Raw genomic sequence first — 20,201 nt, 5'->3', positions numbered from 1 at the left:
TATTCGTATTTAATTCGCGAATCTTGTGACTATGCTTTAGAGTCCATTCCAACCCGCTACATATTTGTTAACGTTGTTTCCGTGTAAAGGTAATTTTCACAAACCAGAAACACCCTAGGGTTTCAAATTTTGAAAAACCAACGGTAGAGATGACGTCCAGTTATCCATGTTCCGCCAATGAAATCCTTAGGCTGTGCTTCAGTTGAAGGGAAATATGGCTCATTAAAGGGAAAGATGGCCCGTCCAGATTAGGGCCAAGATGCCGGGATCTCGGATCAGGCCTTGGATCGAGACGCCTTGGTCTCGAGCTAGGCCATGTGATTGGGCTGCCATTGTTATTCTATCTTGGGCCTTTTGTTTATTCTTGGATTGTTTTCATCAAGATGGTTTTAACCCTAGTTATCCTCTGTGACCCAAGATGTAGTTTATAAGGGCTCTGGGCACATGACCCTATCATATTATATATATATATATATATATATATATATAGAGAGAGAGAGAGAGAGAGAGAGAGAGAGAGAGATGGGCTATGATGAGTTGCGAAGTAAAGCGACTATTTTACTTCACGCTCATATTTTGCGATTTTTAAGTTCAAAACGTCGATCCGAACTGTTCATCTTGTTCTCCATATTGAAATGTGCTTGGAGACCAAATTTTATATTTTTTGGAATTTTTTTACTATTTATTAAGCAATTTTGAAAGTCGCTGATCTGATGGTCCAGAAAATTTTACTGTTTTTTACTGTTCGCAGCAAAACAGCAATTTTAAAAAATGCTTAATAAATAGTAAAAAAATTCCAAAAAATGTAAAATTTGGTCTCCAAGCACATTTCAATATGGATTAAACATCTAACGGTTCGGATCGGTCGTTTGGACTTTCAAAATAAAAATACGGTGTGAAGTAGAAACGCGTTTTACTTCGCAACTCACCGTAGCCCACCTCTATATCTATATATATATATATGAGGGATCAAGTTACAACAATTTTTGAGTTACAACAAGCATTTTTTATATTTTCAAAGTCCAAATCGTCGATCCAAACCGTTAGATGTGATCTCTACAATAAAATGTGCTTGGAGACCAAATTTTACATTTTTTGGAATTTTTTTACTATTTATTAAGATGGGTATAAAAACTAGTCAAATTCATACCATTGAATTTTGTACCCATCTTAATAAATAGTAAAAAAATTCCAAAAAATGTAAAATTTGGTCTCCAAGCACATTTTATTATAGAGATCACATCTAACGGTTTGAATTGACGATTGTCTCCAAGCACATTTTATTATAGAGATCACATCTAACGGTTTGAATTGACGATTTGGACTTTGAAAATGTAGAAAATGCTTGTTGTAACTTGATCCCTCCTCATATATATATATATAGAGAGAGAGAGTTGGGCTAAAATGAGCCATGGCTCATAGCGCGTTGGTGAGCTATGGCTCATTTTAGCCATTTTGAAAATTCAAAGAACCGATTCGAACCGTTCATCTTGTTCTCCATACTAAAATGTGCTTGGAGACCAAATTTTACATTTTTTGGAATTTTTTTTACTATTTATTAAGCATTTTTGAAAATTGCTGATCCGATGGTTCAGAAAATTTTACTGTTTTTTATTGTTCACAGCAAAATAGCAATTTTCAAAAATGCTTAATAAATAGTAAAAAAATTCTAAAAAAATATAAAATTTGGTCTCCAAGCATATTTCTTTTGGAGATCACATCTAACGGTTTGGATCGGTCATTTGGTCTTTCAAAATAAAAATACGGCGTGGAGTACAAACGTTTGGTGAGCCATGGCTCACCCAAGTCAACCTCTCTCTCTCTCTATATATATGTGTGTGTGTGTGTGTGTGTGTGTGTGTGTGTGTGTGTGTGTGTGTGTGTGTGTGGAATATGCTAGCATGTTATGCATAGCATAGAGGGCCTCCGTGCAACGGCTCAATATTCGACTTTTCAAAATCATAACGGGCGATCCGAACTGTTAATCTTGTTCTCCATATTAATATGTGTTTGGAGACCAAATTTTACATTTTTTTGGAATTTTTGTACTATTGGTTTAGATTTATTGAAAATTGCTGTTTTTTTATGCTCCAGATTTGTCTGAAAACAGCGATTTTCAATAAATCTAAAAAAATAGTAAAAAAATTCCAAAAAATATAAAATTTGGTCTCCAAACACATATTAATATGGAGAACAAGATGAACGGTTCAGATCGACCGTTAGGATTTTGAAAAGTCAAATATTGAGCCGTTGCACGGAAGCCTCTATGCTATGCATAGCATGCTAGCATATTTCTATATATATATATATATATATATATATATATATATATGAGATGGGCTATGGTGAGTTGTGAAGTAAAGCGACTATTTTACTTCATACTCATATTTTGCAATTTTAAAGTTCAAATGTCGATCCATATTGAAATATGCTTTGAGACCAAATTTTACATTTTTTGAATTTTTTTTACTATTTATTAAGCCACTTTGTCGCTGATCCGGTGATCCAGAAATTTTTACTATTTTTAATGTTCACCTGGATTTTCAGATTTTCAAAGTGGTCATCTTTCATAAATCATAATAAATAGTAAAAAAATTCCAAAAATAGTAAAAATTAGTATTCTACAAGTTTATTATATAACCAATTTATTGGGCTATTTAAATCAAAGTTTGAAGGCTATACGATAAGTTTTTGAGACCGTAGCACGGAATAGCCTTATGCTATCTATAGCACCAAGACTTACTCTTGTATAATACGTGCTAGAAGAAAAGACACAAACGTACAACCGATTAGCGCCTACATAATTGTACAATTTTTTTTTTAAATGATTCATTAAAAATCTATGGTGCCGCGTAATAAAGTACTCTAACTTATATGTATTTTATTGGACTTTCTTGTAAATATATATATATATATATATAGAGAGAGAGAGAGAGAGAGAGAGATGGGCTATGGTGCATTGCAATGCATGAACCCCTTATGCATTGCACTATAATTACGGATTTAAAGTTCAAACGACCGATCCGAACCGTTAGATGTTTAATCCATATTGAAATGTGCTTGGAGACCAAATTTTACATTTTTTTGAATTTTTTTACTATTTATTAAGCATTTTTGAAAATTGCTGTTTTGCTGTTAACAGTAAAATTTTCTGGACCATCAGATCAGCAACTTTCAAAATTTCTTAATAAATAGTAAAAAAATTCCAAAAAATGTAAAATTTGGTCCCCAAACACATATTAATATGAAGAACAAGATGAACGGTTCAGATTGGTTGTTTGGACTTTAAATCCATGATTAATAGTGCAATGCATAAGAGGGTTCATGCATTGCAATGCACCATAGCCCATCTCTCTATGTATATATATTCGTGAAAAAAAGTGTTACGGAAATGTATGTTATCATAAGATTAAATTTTTTTGTTTGCTATTTATTTATCGCCAAAGCTGAATTTCTCTGGTCCTTGAAAGGGACCTTTGATCCTTTGCATCGGTTTTCTAAGAAATATGTAATACTTAAGCACCAATTTTCATTAAATTAACATATATGTAATTTCATAGTCATATTCGCAAGATAAAAAAAAATAGGAGCTGGCTACCACATAATGTCGTCATCATATATTTTATTAAAAAATATAATAAATAAATCAATATTTAAAAACAGTAAGTAAGCTTTAATATTTATGTTTTCGACAAAAATGAATATAATTTGAGAAATACAACTTGTTTTCGATAATATAAATAATATATTAAAGTACTAATATCTTGACAAGGAAAAGGTTTGTAAATTGTGTGCATAGTTTAGATATAGATCTCAAATAATACGGTAATATTCGTAATATTTGGAAATAATATGGATAATAGTTGAATTATTCGTAAATATCTGTTTAATTTGTACAAGTTTCGGAAATCTTATTATTGCGCTGCGAAGTATACTTCCATTTTTCTTCAAACACTTGGTCAAAATTTCGCCAGGGATAACAGAGTCTATACTCTATATAACAAGGTATCTTTCTTAAAAAAAAAGAACAAATGAACAAAAAATGTTCCATACCTATCCATTGATTTCTAGACCGGAGAGGATTTGCAGTATTTATTGCGGGACCCGCCCCCGGATTCCACAGCGCCAGCGGTAGCCCGGTACTCCATCCAGATCAGCTGAAGTAACTCAAAATTTGAGTTTAGATCCGAACTGCCCGATCAGAATCCGTGCCAATCAAGCCCGAAAGGGAATGCAGGGAAGCTTTAATATTCGTGTACAATAAGGTCGGGCGGTCCGGATGTAAACTCAAACCTCTGGGGTAGATGTAGCCGTTGAGCGGAGCTTGTGGAGCCAGTCATGACTCATGACTCGTGACTCACGACTCACGAGAGTGGAGAGAACATTAGGTGACTGTTCGCGTTGAAACGCGTGCATCCGGTGGATAGAAGTATAGAACACTGGGACCATCATTTTCAATTGTACTTCTGTAGCCCTTCTCTGTGTCCATGTTGGAAAGGTAGTTCGATGAATTGTTTTTATAAACCATAATTAGAAAAATGATTTTTATGAAACTAACGTGATTATATATTTTTTACAAATATTACAAGAATCAAAATGTTATTTCGGTTCCAAAATTTATTTGTTTATTTTTTGGACCGAAATGACAATTCGATCACAGGTACTTTTACAGTTTTTCAATGTATTTTTTTTCTCGAAATATGTTAAAACGGTTGGGACCGAAATGACATCTCGGTTCTTATTTTTTTTTTTAAAACAAAAAACAAAGCAATCAAGTTAGTTTGATAATTTTTTATTTATTTATGGTTTCTAAAAAAATCTAATTCAATCATGAAATCTAGGAGACTATAAATTTAGAAGAGAGTTACTTCAAACAAATGCGGATAACGACAAAAAGGAAAGCAAGTCAATCCACGTAGGAGGCTACCTCATCTCTAAATAATGCATTGTACACGAATTATTGTTATAAAAATATATATATAACTTATGTCAATTTATTATGTGAAAATCAGTTTTCTACACGAATCAGAAAATTGATCTGTCAGATGTTTACTTAATTTATCTCGATCGTCAAATGCATGAGTACTCACCTTGTTCATTTTTTGAAACCAATGATTAATTTATATTTGAAATATTCTAATTAGACCGGACAGTTGAAATCTACTTGAGGCCTTCGTTGATTTTCATATAACCAGGGAAAAGTTCTACGGTCCAACAACCCTCCACGAAAAGAAAAAGGGAAAAAAAAAACACACATTTTTCTTTATTTATTCAGTCACAGTAAAATCCTATCACTATTTTACTTTGGGTAAGACGTTCTAAAATGACCAATTCTTTCAATTCCTCTCTTCATAAATTTGGGTTCGTTCGATGAGAATGAAACAGAAAAATAAAGTGTTTTTTTAAAAGAAAAAAAAATAGAGTGGAAAAAATATTTTATTTTCGTTAAACAAAGAAAAGAAGTGAGTGAGATTGAGAAATTAAAAAATATATATATAAAATCAGGTTTGAAAATTTGTAGTCATACTCTTAGTTTTTACATTTTAGTCTCTCAACTATTTCTCTATGAGCTAATTCTCTATGAGAGAAGTGAATTAGAGAAATTATTTTCTTTCAAGATATGGATTTGACTTGTTTATCAATACTCTTCCACTCTTTCACTACTAATCGAACATGACTGAAATAATGAGAAATTGAAGCAAATTCCAAATTTCAATTTTCTTCACTTTTCCTCTATTCCAATAGTTTACCAAACATACTCAATTATCCAGTATTATCCTCCAGCAGTAGCAGTAGCAGTAGATAGCCAATAACCTGTATCTTCGAGAATCAAGATTGCATGTGTGGGTTTATAACTGTTGTATCTATCTTATTATTTAGGAAGCGTCTAATTGTCCACAGAAAAACTGTCATTTGACTTGCGCAAATCCTGTAAAATTACTAATTCAATGCTGTAACTTGTATAACAAATCTTACAAAAAACACACTTTAAGTTTCTAATATTCAGCGGGACCACTTTATGTACTTGCAACTTGCATAACTTGTCAAACTACCTGTACTTGATGCGGGACCACTTGATGTACTTCTCTAACTTATAGTTAATGACAGTTTTAAAACTTTATAGAACATTTTAAAATTGAACTACTTACCAAACTTGCAGTTTTTTCAAAATAATCCCGGAAATTAATTTTTTTGAATCAAATTTTCTTTATCAAAATTAAAATTAATTTTAATTTTTTTTCAATTATTAATATTTATATATGCATCTATATCTTATAAATTAAAACTACACATACTGTAAACACATAAATATGCAAACTATAGAACTTCAATACTGTAAAATTTTCAAATGTAAACTATAAAACTGTAAATCTAAAACCTAAAACATTGTAAAACTGAGATAAACACGCTGTAAAATTCAATATTATAAATTTAAAAGATGTAAACAGTAAAACTAACAGATGCAAACTATAAATCATCAATACATCAAATATACACAACCATATTGTTAAACATTAGTAACTGTTCACAAGATGAATACTGTAAAATCATAAGATGAATACTGTAAAATTAACGGGTGAATACTGTAAAATGACAAGATCAATACTCCATATCGACTCTTTATCATCTCTTTCTCCAGATTTTCATACTGTAAAATTACAAGATGAATACTGTAAAATTAACAAGGTGAATACTGTAAAATACCAAGATCAATACTCCATATCACCTCTTTCCTCCAAATTTCCATAAGATCAATACTCCATATGCCTCTCTATCATCTCTTTCCTCCAGATTTTCACAAGATGGATACTGTAAAATCATAAAATGAATACTGTAAAATTAACAGATCAACTCTCCATATCGCTTCTCTATCATCTCTTTCCTCCAGATTTTCACAAGATTAATACTATAAAATCACAAGATGAATACTGTAAAATTAACGGGGAAATACTCTATATCGTCTCTCTATCATCTCTCATCCATGTCCCCTCTCTCAGATCATCTCCTCATATATCCTCCATATCGAAATTCGACAGAAATAAAGAAATAATTACGAAATCCCTTACTACATCAAATCAAACAACAAATTCAAATAAATTGATGGCGATGGAGTATAAATTTCTCGATCGAATCCTTAGATATGCATAAATTCCAGCTACAAACTACAAATTTGTGAATCCTACTCTTTTTAAGTGAAACATCATAAATACTTAATCACCTTGTAAGAGAGGAAGGGGTGACTTCTCTCACTGAAGAGCTCCACTCTGATCAAATCTGACCCATGCATCATGTTGATGAACTCTTTTGCTCCAAACTTCGCCGTAGCGAGTGCTTACACCACACGTACATGAACCACTTGCGTTTGTCATCTCCGACCTAGAATTTGTCATCTCCGATAGGAAATTTGTCCGATTGCATCAAGCGCTTGAGAAACTTGAGAGGAGAGAGGTCCATCGGGAGAGAAGAGAAAGAGGAGAACGGGAGAGATTGAAAATAAAAAAACGGAAACAAATTCTTTGTCGTAAATGGAAATCCGATAAAATAACAGTGTGGGGACCGGAGTCCGTTAAAATGGATTAAAAGATACTAAATAAGACGCTGTGGACAAATCGTGGACAAAAGTTAGTGGATGTAAACCTTTTCTTTATTATTTATATGAAGTAAGAGTTGTTCGATATATATGTCATGTTGAAATGTAAAGTGAGAAGCATGATACTTTCTTTTAACAAACATGTTACCAAGTGCCCTGCTCTATTTTTTGAAATGTATTTCTTTAACCTGATCGTTAAAAAAAAATGAAAAAGTAGAGAAGGGGCTGTAATTGTAAATAATTTATTTATTTTTTCAGTTTTTACCCTTTTTTTCCTGTTTTGAATTAATTGTAAATAATTTATATCATTATTTTTAATTATTTTTGTCGAATTTTTCAAATTTTGACAAAATTTCCAAATTTTTAGAAAATTAAAACAAATATTGATAATAAAAATGTCTACTACGCACAAATATTGAATGGGGAATACAGCCAAATGGGTCCCTCTGTCAGTGAAATATTGATACGTCACTGCTCTTTTCCCAATTTTTTTTTTTTTTACTTTTCTCTTCTTCTAATTTTTTTTGTCCCGACTTCTATAATCTCCTTTCTCTTTCAAAGAGAAAAGCTCGGTTTTTCTGCTCATCTCCTCTCTTTATTGTCGGTTTTGTCTCTTGACTTCTATCCTGCTAACCTCGTTTAAAATATGATTTTATTTTTCTAAATTACTGTCCACTTGTCCAACAAGTCTCCGTACCATTTTTGGTACATCATGTGGAGCGTTGTATTTGGCATCTGCCAAGCAACGTGGCCTATTGTGCCGTTTTAAATGGATGTGCGTGTCATTCAAGCATGTAGCACCGCGTGATAAATGGTGGCCCGCGTTCGATGAGCATATAATCAAAATTGGCTCGAACAACTAGGGCCGGCCAAAAAAGCTCGTAACTCATGGATCATCTCTACCTCGCTCGCTAACAACTCGTTTGATAGTGGACTGAGTTGTTAACAAGCCAGTTCGGTTTAAGCTCGGATCAAAATAATCAAGTTGAACTAGAGGTCAGCTCGGACCGAGCCAGCTCGGCCCATAACAAGCTATACTGTATAGCCTCGCCCCCATATAAATTTTGTGTGGATTTTTATTCTATGTGGATTTATAATATTTAGTTGTATGAATTTAGTTGTGAATTAGCTTGGCTCTTGGTATATATTTGTTGTGTAAATTTATGTATAAATTCTATTATATTTTATGGCTTGGATTATTTAAATAATCAATGGGCTTTCTTATTTTATATTTTTGAATTTGTATAATAGCAGTTCAATAAAGCCCAGCAAGCTAGCTCGTCAGCTAACTCGAGTTGGCCTATCACAAGTTCAAACTGGGCTTTTGACTTAGGTAACCTAAGACTCACTCGGTACAGGCTCGAGTCAAAATTAACAAACCGAGCTAAGAACCAGCTCGTTGACAGCCCTACGCACAACGTGACAGTATGAATCTTGAAGCAAGACATACGAATTTCACGTGAATCCAATGAATTTGACTAGGGCTGTAAACGAGCTGGGTTTTAGCTCGGCTCGTTTATTTTGGCCCGAGCCTGGACCGAGCGAGCTGGACCTAGGTCACCCGAGCCGAAATCCCTGGCTCAGCTTGTGACAAGCCAGCCCAAGCTAGCTCGCGAGCTGACGAGCTGGCTCGTTGGGCTTTATTGGGCTGCTATTATACAAATTCAAAAATAAAAAAAATAAGAAATCTCATTCAAAAAATTTAAGAAATTGTCCCGCAGGCACATCTTCAAGCAACTAAAGTCCATATCCTTTCTTCTCAAACCGAAAATACATTAATTTTGCATAATTGCGCCTTTGAAAATGGGACTAGACTTAAAATTATACGGGACTAAACCCTAAATCCACTGTAGCTTAACGAGCCAAGCTAGCCCGGTCCGAGCTGATCCCTGGCTCAGCTCGTTTATTTTGGCCCGAGCCTGAGCCGAGCTGGCTCGTTAACAGCTCGGTCCACTACCGAGCAAGTTGTTAGCGAGCGAGCTAGAGGCGAGCTACAAGTGAGCCGCGAGCTTTTTTGACAGCCCTAAATTTGACCACCAACTGCACTTGAAACTGATTTTGATCCAATGAATGCGCAAATGTATTGGTTTTCAAAAACTTGATTAGACTACATAATATTCTTCAGTGCTTGAACTTTGTTTTTATTTTTTATTTTCATTTTTAATTTGCATTCCACAAGTAAAAGACTGGCAATAGAACTGACTAAATTATTTGCCACTGTCAATTCGCATCACGCCATCTTATCGTTGAAACAAAATTCTGAATCTCAAAAACAAATTGCGTGTGAATTTGTCACGTCCCTGGCGAGCACGGGTCGATTTCAACCCGGTTCTATGTCACGAAGAAGGAGAAAGAAGAACTGGGTGGCAAGGGCAGGCAAAATGGATCACGGTCAGGATAATAATTGAGATTAGTTCACTGTCAGGTGGAGACCGCTACTTCAGAACTGGAGGGAGAAATGGACAATAGCAATGGAGCTGTCCAGTGAAAGTAGGTTAGAGGTTTGTTACGCCAATTCAGCTGACTGTGGTGTATTCAAGCAATTCAATTATATGATTCATTCGATAGAGTTAGAATTTTATTTCTTAAGCAATGTCGCCTATAAATAGGCAGTAAGGGTAATTAGTTGGATTAGACTATTATCAAGTATTTTGAGTGTTCTAGCTTTGTTTTGGCCTTGTGCCGTGTATCCCATTTTCCTTTGAATTTTCAATAAAATTGTTTGATTGTTCTCTGTTCGTGTTCAATTCACATCGTTCTAAGCCTCGTCAGATCTAGGATCTGACAGAATTCAATCAACTGCAAAGGAAATTTCCATAGGAGCATAATGTGATCCAAATCAATATGACAATATCCCCTACAATGACTCAGATCCACTGCACAATAATATGCAGTACTGCAGAGGACACAGTAAACATGGTCACTATGACATGTTGTTTTCACTGGTATAGCTGCCACAGAACACATGAAAAGTTTTAATGCATAATTTCCATGGTAAAGTGTTAATAGTTGGACCATTAGTACGAAAGAACCAAACAAAAACTTCCAGCAGATTGAAGCAATCAAATTTGCTACTAGCTGCAACAGCATGGGTCCATGTGCATTATGCTTCCATGTAGAAAAATCCTATGAAAAGAATAAAAACAGAACATCTAGTTTATTAATATTCAGTCAATCACTGAATGGTGGAACAATCCATTACTGACCAATTTCAAGAAATGCAATTATTTCTGCATTATATATTTCATGTTTTTTTATTTTGTTATCTGTTAGAAACAGTGAAGTGAACAAGGCAACCAGTTCTTCATTCTTAATAAAAAGTTTGAGAAACAACTTCCGGTCATCCCAAAAGTCAAAACCCTAGTTGAGGGGAGTATCTCAGTCTGGCTATTTGTGCATGCTTGACCTACACTTAACCTTATAAAACTCAAATCCTCCTACTGTATTTCTAGTATCACCAGCTGATAATACAGTACATAGAACTAGAGGAATTTGGGGCTTATGGGAATAACTAAAATTCTAAACACAGTCAAAACTAGAAGTACAGGCAATCAAACCCAGAATTAGTGAATCTTGACCTGACTGGAAGACATGCCTGACCTGTCCCAAACTATATTTGAACAAACCCTGGAAAGTTGGACAAGTCAAAAGGGCTAAATCAGACTGACCCCACACCAAAAATTTCTATAGACCCAACTAGAGGCCCGAAAGAATGGTGAAGGATCTATACATGGATTTCTCTGTTTGTTCACCTGTTTGACATTGGCATCTATACCTGCTACTGAACTCACAAATAGGCCTGATTATACGAGCCCTCCTAATGTAGCCTAAATCAAAATTCAAACAGGTCTAGTTTGGATTTCACCTTTACAGGCCCATAATGTACACCTTTACAACCAAGATTCCTCCCTTAATATAATGGGCTTATTCAATCTTTGTTATCAATTATTGTTTATTTATTTCAGGTAAATTAGATTATGAAGCAAGAGAACAAGTACCCAAGCAATAAGAAAAGCTTCGCTACTCAAAGTCTGAAACGCCAAGGAACGAGAAATCAGGGTTGTCAGTTCCAAGAAGAGGGGTGTACTCAGATCCTCTGACATGAACGCTGAAGCATGCTATAAAAGCACACAATAGTTAGATTAATCTACTAATTATTACAATTTAAATAAAATAAGTGATGATGACAACTATACCATTTTCAATTTTAATGGCACTTTGAAGCATGACTTCCATTTTCTTCTTCATGTCAGCATTGTCATCCATCAAAGGTACAATAACAATTAGCTCCCTGTACAAATCTCGAACAAACTGGCAAATCTTTTGTGCATATTCTATTTCTCCATCTGAAATTCGACCAATTGCTAGCCTCATCAACTCCCCAGTTACATCTGCAACCTAATTACAAAATTGACAGATGCATCTCATCACTACCAATTGTAGAAGGTCAAAAATCCCTCCAACACCTCCTTCCCCTCTCCTCCCCCCAATCATACATTAAATACGAAAGCATGCACCAAATTGACCTCATGTCCTGGTACTTCCACAGGAAAAAAGAAAAAGCTATGTTTTATACTTTAATTTTAGAAAAAGTAGCATTTCTTACCCCTAGAAGGTAATCAAGAACATTTATTTGCAAAGGCTCAATAGTTGTATCACTTAATGCAAGCAGAGAAGAATTAATTTCTGACAGATTAAGCAATGTCCCAGTTTTGCAAAACCTACATAAGGTTGCTGCTTCGATATATTCCTGCACCTGAAACAAAAGTCACAAGATTTAAAAGTAGTAATTTCTCAAAAGCACAATACAATATGAAAGCGAAACTGAGAATAACCCAGGCAACTGCAATCATTAGTTATTTTGGAAACAGTCAAAATCCCTGTAAAAATTCTGCCCCTTCCATAATATTTGCACAACAACATTGTTTCTCTTTAGTGTTTTCTCATGAAATGAGTGTCTAAAAGTGCAACAGAATTGGAATTTATAGGAGAGGCATTCAATTTGGATGAGAAAATCATTTTCATTGCCCCGAAGTTCACGTCTTGTTCTGATTAATTAGCATAAAGTGGTAAGTCATTTGTTTTACTTTGGCAACACACATGTAGTGCCCATGATAATAATGGTGTATTTTGCAAGGAAAACAAATTATGGGTGTATTCTCGAATTTCAAGAATTGCGGGTACTTTTGCAAAGGTTACTTCATTCTATGCAGTAGATCTATTTTAGTAGGTTAAAATATTTTTTCATAAAAAATTAATGTTTACTTACACCAGGTGTGTAGGCCCTTCTGAGCTTCCAAAAATCGGTCCCCTGTAACTCCTTTACTAATTTAGACATAAATTGGTTCGTCACAGCCGAAAGGTCATTCTCAGCTTTCAAAAGAACTTCGTCTTTGTTATATTTGCTTATTCTGATAAAAGTGGAAATGCATCAGTGATAGTATTATAATATTTCCACTTTCACTTTTTAATACCCTACTGAAGCTACTAAGATATTAAAAGTTGAAACTAACCTGTGCACTTGAAATATGACCTTTTTGCTGTTCATGGTCACATCTCGGCTAGCCTTCACAACCCTCTCCCTCTTCTCATTCTACACCAATAATCAAAGAAAACGATCAGGTTCTGTGAGGCATTTCTACAAACAGTTAATGCACGATTACTAATCCAACGGATAACTAGAGAAATCAAATGAAATCACATGAACAGACATACAAGGCTGTTGAGGTAGTCAGCATGCTTGGCGAATTCATCCTTCATGGTTGAATTCGTGGTCATGGTTCGAGGTTTCTTAGCTGCGTCAAGTTGAGAAGAAGACGCGCCAGCAACTACGAGCAGAGAGAAGGAAATGAGAAACAGTGAAAGCAGCTTTAGGGTTTATCGAGTCAAACAGGGATTACGGGGAGAAATTCTTACTCTGGGTAAAGCGGTGCGATTTGCGCGAGGCCATGTGGTTAAGAACAACGGAGAATCGGTGACAGCAGCAAGATTTGAACATGAGTAATGGTAAATGGTAATCATACAGTGACAGTCCCGCCACTGTGCTCTTTCGGCCTTTTTGGGGCAGGTGTCCAGGATAGCTGGATAGGCGTAGGCCGTTTCCATTTCCAAGTCAGTAGGGTTTTGAGCTTCGTGAGGCTGAGTCCGAGTCCAAATCCGACCCATTTAAGGACTTGGAATTATGAGCGGCCCATTATTTTGAAAGTGGTTTTCATTATTTGCAAAATATATGTCACCTGCCAAAAAAATTATGATCATAAGATCGATTTCTTCTTATGTAAAAATTCTGCAGTTGGTGCAGTGCTAATAATAACTCAGTACTGGATTGATCGCAAAATACAAGACTGGATCGAGCAAACCTTATTTGCTAGTTTACAAATATTGTTATTCCATTTGTTTCACTACCAGTCTAGAACAACAAATTATTTTTGCACTAAAGTAATTTAATCGTTTGATAATATTGCGACTGGGCTAGATTTTATCAAATCCTGCAAATTTAGGATCAGATGTCCAGTAGAACCAATACAACATTCCCACCTTGGTACTTTACCAGTTCCATGTTAGGGGCACCAAGTGTCAGTTGTCAAGGCATAAACTCTACAGAAAAGAGTAATTAAAGAGCATGCAAGTGCAAGCGAGTGTATATCAATTCTCCAGGATGCTGAAGGTTCTGGAAAAATATGGCAACATGCCCCACTGACATGCACGTTTGATCAATTACAAAACTAAGCTATAACTAGCCAAGCATTAAGCACCTATAGAAAAACAAGATGAAATAGAACAAAACCAGGCATCAGAACATAACAGTTCAAACTCTAAGAGACCAAATCTTGAACCAAAAACAAACCCGACTTTGACCAAACCAGTTACTCAAGCACCTCAGTCACAGGTGCCTTCTTAAATGGTTCGACCGCAAACAGCATCTCAGTCAAATTCTTATTAGGGAACATATTATCAGCCCTCAGTCTGTCTCTAAACCCATATGCTGGCACCTTTGCATTGATATACGCACTAAGCACCAGCTCATACATCCTCAACCTCCCAGAATATCCAATTTGCCTTGCCAAATAAAGCATCTTCTCTGCATTATGGTAATCCCCCTTCTTCGCATATGCTTCAAGCAATATCATATAGGTTTGGTACATTGGCTTGTTTTGCATCTTTTGATTCTTCTGGACCCAGCTTTGCAGCATTGAGTCAGCCTTTTCCACATCGCCTTCTTTGACATAGATCGCAACAAATCTGTCTAGGACTACCGGCCCAGTTCTAATGTTCTCATCAGACATCCGATTCATAAGGGTTTTTGCTTTATCAAACATTTTTTTATCGGCATAAATACTTAAGATAACATTATAGCACTTCTGAGGTAGCTTCCTGTATCGCTTGGACATTTCATCAAACACTTTCTCTGCTTCCTCTACTTTCCTGAGGTTAGCCCAGGCCCACATTATTGCAAGGGACTCATCCATTGTTGGATTCACGCCGCAAGATTTCCAGACCCGCTCTACATCGTCAGGTTTACCAAGCTGTTGATAGAGATACAACAGAAACTTGCGTCCAAATAACTTATCACTGAGATTTTCATCTTCCATCTCCTTTGCCATTTTCTCGGCTTTCTTAGTGAACCCGCCTTTAATATAATGCTTCGCAACCAAATATTTTATATATATACCTGGTTCAATCCCATCCTCCTTCATGGTGTCCAATAACTGCTCCATAGCCGGTATATCTCCAACAAGACCTTTGGTATCTATCAAGACCCTGTAAGTAAAGAGAGTTGGTTTCACATTCTCTTTCTCCATCATTAACAAAACATCCGCAATCTTCTTTTTGTCAGTTCTCTTGTAGAGAAGCAAGAGTTGGTTGCATGCAAATGCAGTTGGAGGAAAGTTCAGATCCCGCATTTTGTTGAAGGTCTTTTCAGCTTTGGGGACATTAAACACAGATACACAGCTGGCCAGAAGACTTCGGTACACGCGTTCGGTACACATGGATTGAGGTATTTCTGCTAAAAATTTCTCAGCTTCGAACAGCCCACGAACTTTTGCATGCAAGTCCACAAGAGATGAATACTCCATGTCAGTGAATTCATAGTGCTCTGATTTTTCCAGCCACTTCATAAACTGTGAAATCATGTAATCAATATGAGAGTTTACATGACAGTTGACAAGATGCCAAAATTTGCATGAGAAGTTGAAAAATATCATGGGAAGTGTAAGCATATTCATACATGAAGAACTACAAGAAACAAACTCTACAATAGAAGAAATGAAACTTGCAAAGCAAAAGAATACACTATCAAATAATCAATAACTGCACAGAAAACCTATGATATGTGATCATTGCAAAATATAGCAACAACTTCAGCACAAACTGGATGTTAGAGAAAAAGGTCTACATTAATTTCATGATCTAAATTAAGTTGCTATCCATCTAACCACTTGTACTTAGTCTCCTATTCACGTATTTTAATGAGAAAAAATCTAAAAAGATTGGTTGTGTCCAAATATGATGGAGTATATTGTCCAGTTAAGGAGACAAAAAGAAACTACGTTTAAGTATTAGCTATCCATTAAATTGTAGTTTTCTGCAAATAATGATAAATAGTGGATTCTTCAGGAAAAATCCCTAAAGACGTCTGAAAATAAATAGTACCTGAAAAGCTTTTCCAAACAATGTCTTTTTGCGTAATTGCTTAACAGCTCCGATAACTTCTTCTTTCTTAATGTCGTTTCCTTCCTTAACCCATTTCTCAAGAGACTCCTCCAAGGTATAATTAGGCGAACTCAAAATAAGCTCATATAAAGGTGATTCAAATCTCTTAACGTAGCTCTTTTTAATCAACTCTTCCTCCTCCAAAGCACTCTCTTCTTCATCAGCTGTCACATCATCAGACTCAGGGACTAATTCATCCTCAACATCCTTTTCTTCTGAGTCAGTATCAAGATCTGAGAAACCTTGTAGTCCTTCGGTTTTGTTGTTTGTCGGTTTGTTATCAATCTGAGATGAGAGGTTTCTGCTATGAAAGAATAGAGGAGATGACGAAAATGGACGAGTAACTGAGGTTCTTTGTGGGTGGTCAAAAATAGAAATAGGATAACTGGGATTTTGTTTTTCATCTATGTTGTTGTTTGGTAGTTCCAAGTTGGTACAGCAAGCACCAACGGTTGCAGATCGAAGTGTGCATGTCCTGAAAAATAAATTAATTTAATTTTAATACAGCCGTAATCAAATAGTGGTCATTTCATCTAAATTTTACATTGGTATGATATCCTTTTCCCCCACAATTCAAGCTAATATTCTCTTACATTTGACAATGGATTCTAAATTGTTATTGCAAATAGCAAAAAGAGACCATTTTTGCAATCAGTGTCATTTCTGTTTAGAAGGATTAAAACAAAGATCAAACAGGTGTACTCGAGTTGATCCATTTAATTTTTGCAATTTATTGGGGATCTCAACATACATTTCAAACAAAAGGGGAAGTGGGATATACTAAATATTGGTACAATAAGCTTAGAAAAGGAACTGAAATACTAAACCACTGAACTGACAAGAGTCTATTATCGATCAATTAGAAATCCAGGTGAGCTCAGCTTTAATAAATAGGTAAAACTGCTAGGTAAGAAAATATAAAGAGGTTGAGAAGCTTACTTCGCAGTAACGTGTTTCGCAGCTGTACGAAGAGACCACATGGCGCTTCTCCAAGTCCAAGAGATCTTCAATTGAAAAGATAGTGTACCAAAACGGATCGATTGAACAACCTAAGACGTTAGAAGGAGCGAACGGGAAAAAGGAAGGGAGTGGATGCTTAAACCCTAAACCCTCTTCTTGCTGGACAGCGGCGGCGAACTGGACTAGTGTTGTTTAACTGGGGCTTCTTTCGACTCGGCCTCATTCGGGTCGCGTTGTAGATTACGCCCGTCTCGTAGATTATGTTCAATAGTTCACAAAGCCTCGTTTCATTTTTTTTTTAGAGAAATTTAGATATATACCCATCATAACTTCATTATTTAGATATTTACCCATCAAAATTTTGAAATTAGTTATATCCCCATCCAAAGTCACTTAAATTATTCATATCCCCATCTACTATTTTAATCATTTAAAATAATGAATCAATATTGACAAATTAATAAATTGACATCTTTGTCCTCATTCTCAAAACTGTCATATCCTTCTCTTCCATTCGTTGATTACTGATTCTTTCATTTCTTCGTGTAATGTTGCCGACACAAGCTTCTATATGTGTTTGGTGAAGTCTGGGAGTAACGTGCTTAGGGATGGCAAAAAAGCCCGTTCAGCCTGGCGGCCCGGTCATACCTGCCTGACCTGCCCATTACCTGATCGGCCCGGCACTGTAATGGGCCAGGTAAGGCCAGGCTTAGAAACAGGCCAGGTCAGGTTTGGGATTTTATAGAAGCCCACAGGCTGCCTGCCAGGCCTATCTTTTTAAAAAGATATGTGAATTCTGAAACTCTTATCGAAGCCCAAAGTCCATACTTCCGAAAATTAGAAATTTTGTTTTGATCTGTCTCTGTGACTTCAGAATATAAAATACCATCTCTTAGGTTTAGGTTTAGGTTAGCCGCTCTTTCTCCTCATTTCGCCTCCACACAGACCTACGCCTTCCTCCGAGACTTCGGCTTTCGAACACCAAAAACCACACCTTTCTCCGACAAGCTTCACCACTGATCTTCCTATTTAATTCCGACAGGCACCGTTCTGCCCCGCTACTAGTTCTCCGCCACTGATCTGCCCCGCTACTACTTCCGAGAGCCATCTCATCCTCTCCGCACGAACTGCACCTCCCCAACAGTCTTCAAGTTGGTAACTCCGTAATTTTCAAATTTCAGTCATTAATAGAATTTGAATCATTGAAATTTAATCGGTTTTAATAGTTAAATCGGCAAGAAATAAATAATATAAGCTTCTAAAATTTGGACGTGAGGAAAAGCTGATACAAAAAAATCACTAAAGGGCCTTTTGTTCTTTACTTTTCATTTAAATAGAATTAGTTAATCTGGGTCTGTATTCTGTAAGGTGTAAAACTGGTATTTTTTTTCCCTCTTCTTTGATTACACATCATTCTATTTCATATTAAATGAGACCTTAATTCAGTACACAGCTTCACAAATCACACTAACATAGGACTTGTTGTCCTGGTACCAGTACCATAATTGGGAAGTAAGGTGGTTAATTAGGTTGGATTATAATATTAGATATTATTTCCAATAAATGATTCGGCGTTCTAATTAATACTTTATTACTTGTCTTCATGAAAAAAATCCTTAAAGGGTCTTTTTTCCTAGAAAAATAAAAAATTATGATCAATTATAAACCAACCCATTTAACTGGTAAAGGGCAGGTATTACCCCTTAAAGGGTCTTTTTTTCCTTTTAATTCAAATTAATAAAAATTTAGGCTACCGATTTGCTTACGCCAGGCCACCACTGATCTGCCTCTTGCAGTCTTGCTTAAGGTTAGTTTGTATAGAACAACTTTGATTTCTAGCACTTATGATAGTAGTATAATTTTAAATCATGTATCCCAACGTTGTCTCATTTTACTTGCTTAAGTTGACATACTAATTAAAACATTTTTTTTTCTTAGGCAGAAGCAGACAAGTTGATGAAAATTCAGGCTTTAAACAAACTTGGCCAAAACTAAAATTATCCTTGTAAGCTCTATCTTATCTTATCTTGGCTTATATTATACTTAATTGTTCTCTTTGAGACTTAGATTTTAAGTTTGCAATAGTTTGCATATAATTTGCATAGTTTATAAGTTGTGCATTTACTATTGAGTTTATTATTTGCAATTAAATTATGGCATAAGGTTTGTGTTCAGCAGTAGCAGAGGTTTTTTTTTTTTTGTGTTCAGCAGCAGTCAGTTTTTATTAATGTATTAATTATCTCATTTTTGTTAATGTTCAGCAGCAGCTGAAATTTTTTTATTGATGCAGCAGCAGTTTTTTTATTGAGGCAGCAGCAATTTTTTTTTCCAGCCTTTATTGATCAAGCTGATTGTGTTTGTTGTTTGTATTTGCTGTTAAGTATACTTTGATTGTCTTCTATATTTTAACTTTGTTGGATGTTAAATTGTTGCTGGATGTTAAACAATTTGAATGTTGAGGAAATTTGGATGCTGGAAAAAAACAATGTACTGCTGTATTTGGTGTATTTGGTGTTAAGGAAATTTGTGTGTCTGCTATATTTGGTGTTAAGGAAATTTGGATGTTGAAAGAAAAACAATGTCTTCTACATTTAAACTTTATTAGATGTTAAACTGCTGTTTTGTACAGTCTGTATTTGGTGTTAAATATACTTAGATTGTGTATACTATTTGGTTTAAACTGCTATTAAATGAGACCAGGCATGGTTGGGCCAGGCCGGGTAAGGCAGCCCATGGGCTGTGACAGGCAGGCTCAGGTTTGAAGAAAATGCCCACAGGCAGGCCGGGTATCAATTTCTAGGCCCGTTATAATGGGCCAGGCAGGACAGGTATAGATTTTAATCAGGCAGGCCGGGTATGGGATTGGTAAAATACCTGTGGGCTCGGCCCATTGCCATCCCTAAACGTGCTTGTAAACAAACTGATTCTTAGTTGG

At 35.5% G+C, this 20,201-nt stretch overlaps 2 protein-coding genes and 1 long non-coding RNA gene across 3 annotated transcripts; 1 reads left to right on the top strand and 2 right to left on the bottom strand.

Moving 5' to 3' along the window:
• Nucleotides 1–10,562: 10,562 nt before the first annotated feature.
• Nucleotides 10,563–13,659, bottom strand: LOC144567762 (Translin family protein). The gene is made up of 8 exons (XM_078317934.1): nucleotides 13,508–13,659; nucleotides 13,307–13,419; nucleotides 13,105–13,184; nucleotides 12,861–13,002; nucleotides 12,198–12,347; nucleotides 11,788–11,989; nucleotides 11,590–11,709; nucleotides 10,563–10,717 (listed from the first exon to the last, which is right to left on the bottom strand). Exons 1-7 carry the CDS (start codon nucleotides 13,587–13,589, stop codon nucleotides 11,612–11,614), a joined length of 867 nt encoding a protein of 288 aa, XP_078174060.1. The 5' UTR covers nucleotides 13,590–13,659; the 3' UTR covers nucleotides 10,563–10,717; nucleotides 11,590–11,611.
• Nucleotides 13,660–14,217: 558 nt separating this feature from the next.
• On the bottom strand, nucleotides 14,218–17,525 carry LOC144567192 (pentatricopeptide repeat-containing protein At1g80270, mitochondrial-like). The gene is made up of 3 exons (XM_078317268.1): nucleotides 17,246–17,525; nucleotides 16,247–16,781; nucleotides 14,218–15,714 (listed from the first exon to the last, which is right to left on the bottom strand). The coding sequence occupies exons 1-3, from the start codon at nucleotides 17,284–17,286 to the stop codon at nucleotides 14,458–14,460; spliced, it is 1,833 nt and encodes a 610-aa protein (XP_078173394.1). The 5' UTR covers nucleotides 17,287–17,525; the 3' UTR covers nucleotides 14,218–14,457.
• A 669-nt stretch (nucleotides 17,526–18,194) lies between these two features.
• LOC144567199 (uncharacterized) lies at nucleotides 18,195–19,696 on the top strand. Its single transcript, XR_013515363.1, has 4 exons — nucleotides 18,195–18,421; nucleotides 19,016–19,073; nucleotides 19,205–19,271; nucleotides 19,528–19,696. It is a non-coding gene; the product is annotated as an uncharacterized LOC144567199 (long non-coding RNA).
• The last annotated feature ends 505 nt before the right edge of the window (nucleotides 19,697–20,201 follow it).

Source organism: Carex rostrata, chromosome 16, assembly GCF_964058835.1.
Source record: "Carex rostrata chromosome 16, lpCarRost1.2, whole genome shotgun sequence".
In the NCBI taxonomy this organism is placed as follows: Eukaryota; Viridiplantae; Streptophyta; class Magnoliopsida; order Poales; family Cyperaceae; genus Carex; species Carex rostrata.
This window is presented reverse-complemented; position numbering and strand designations above follow the sequence as displayed.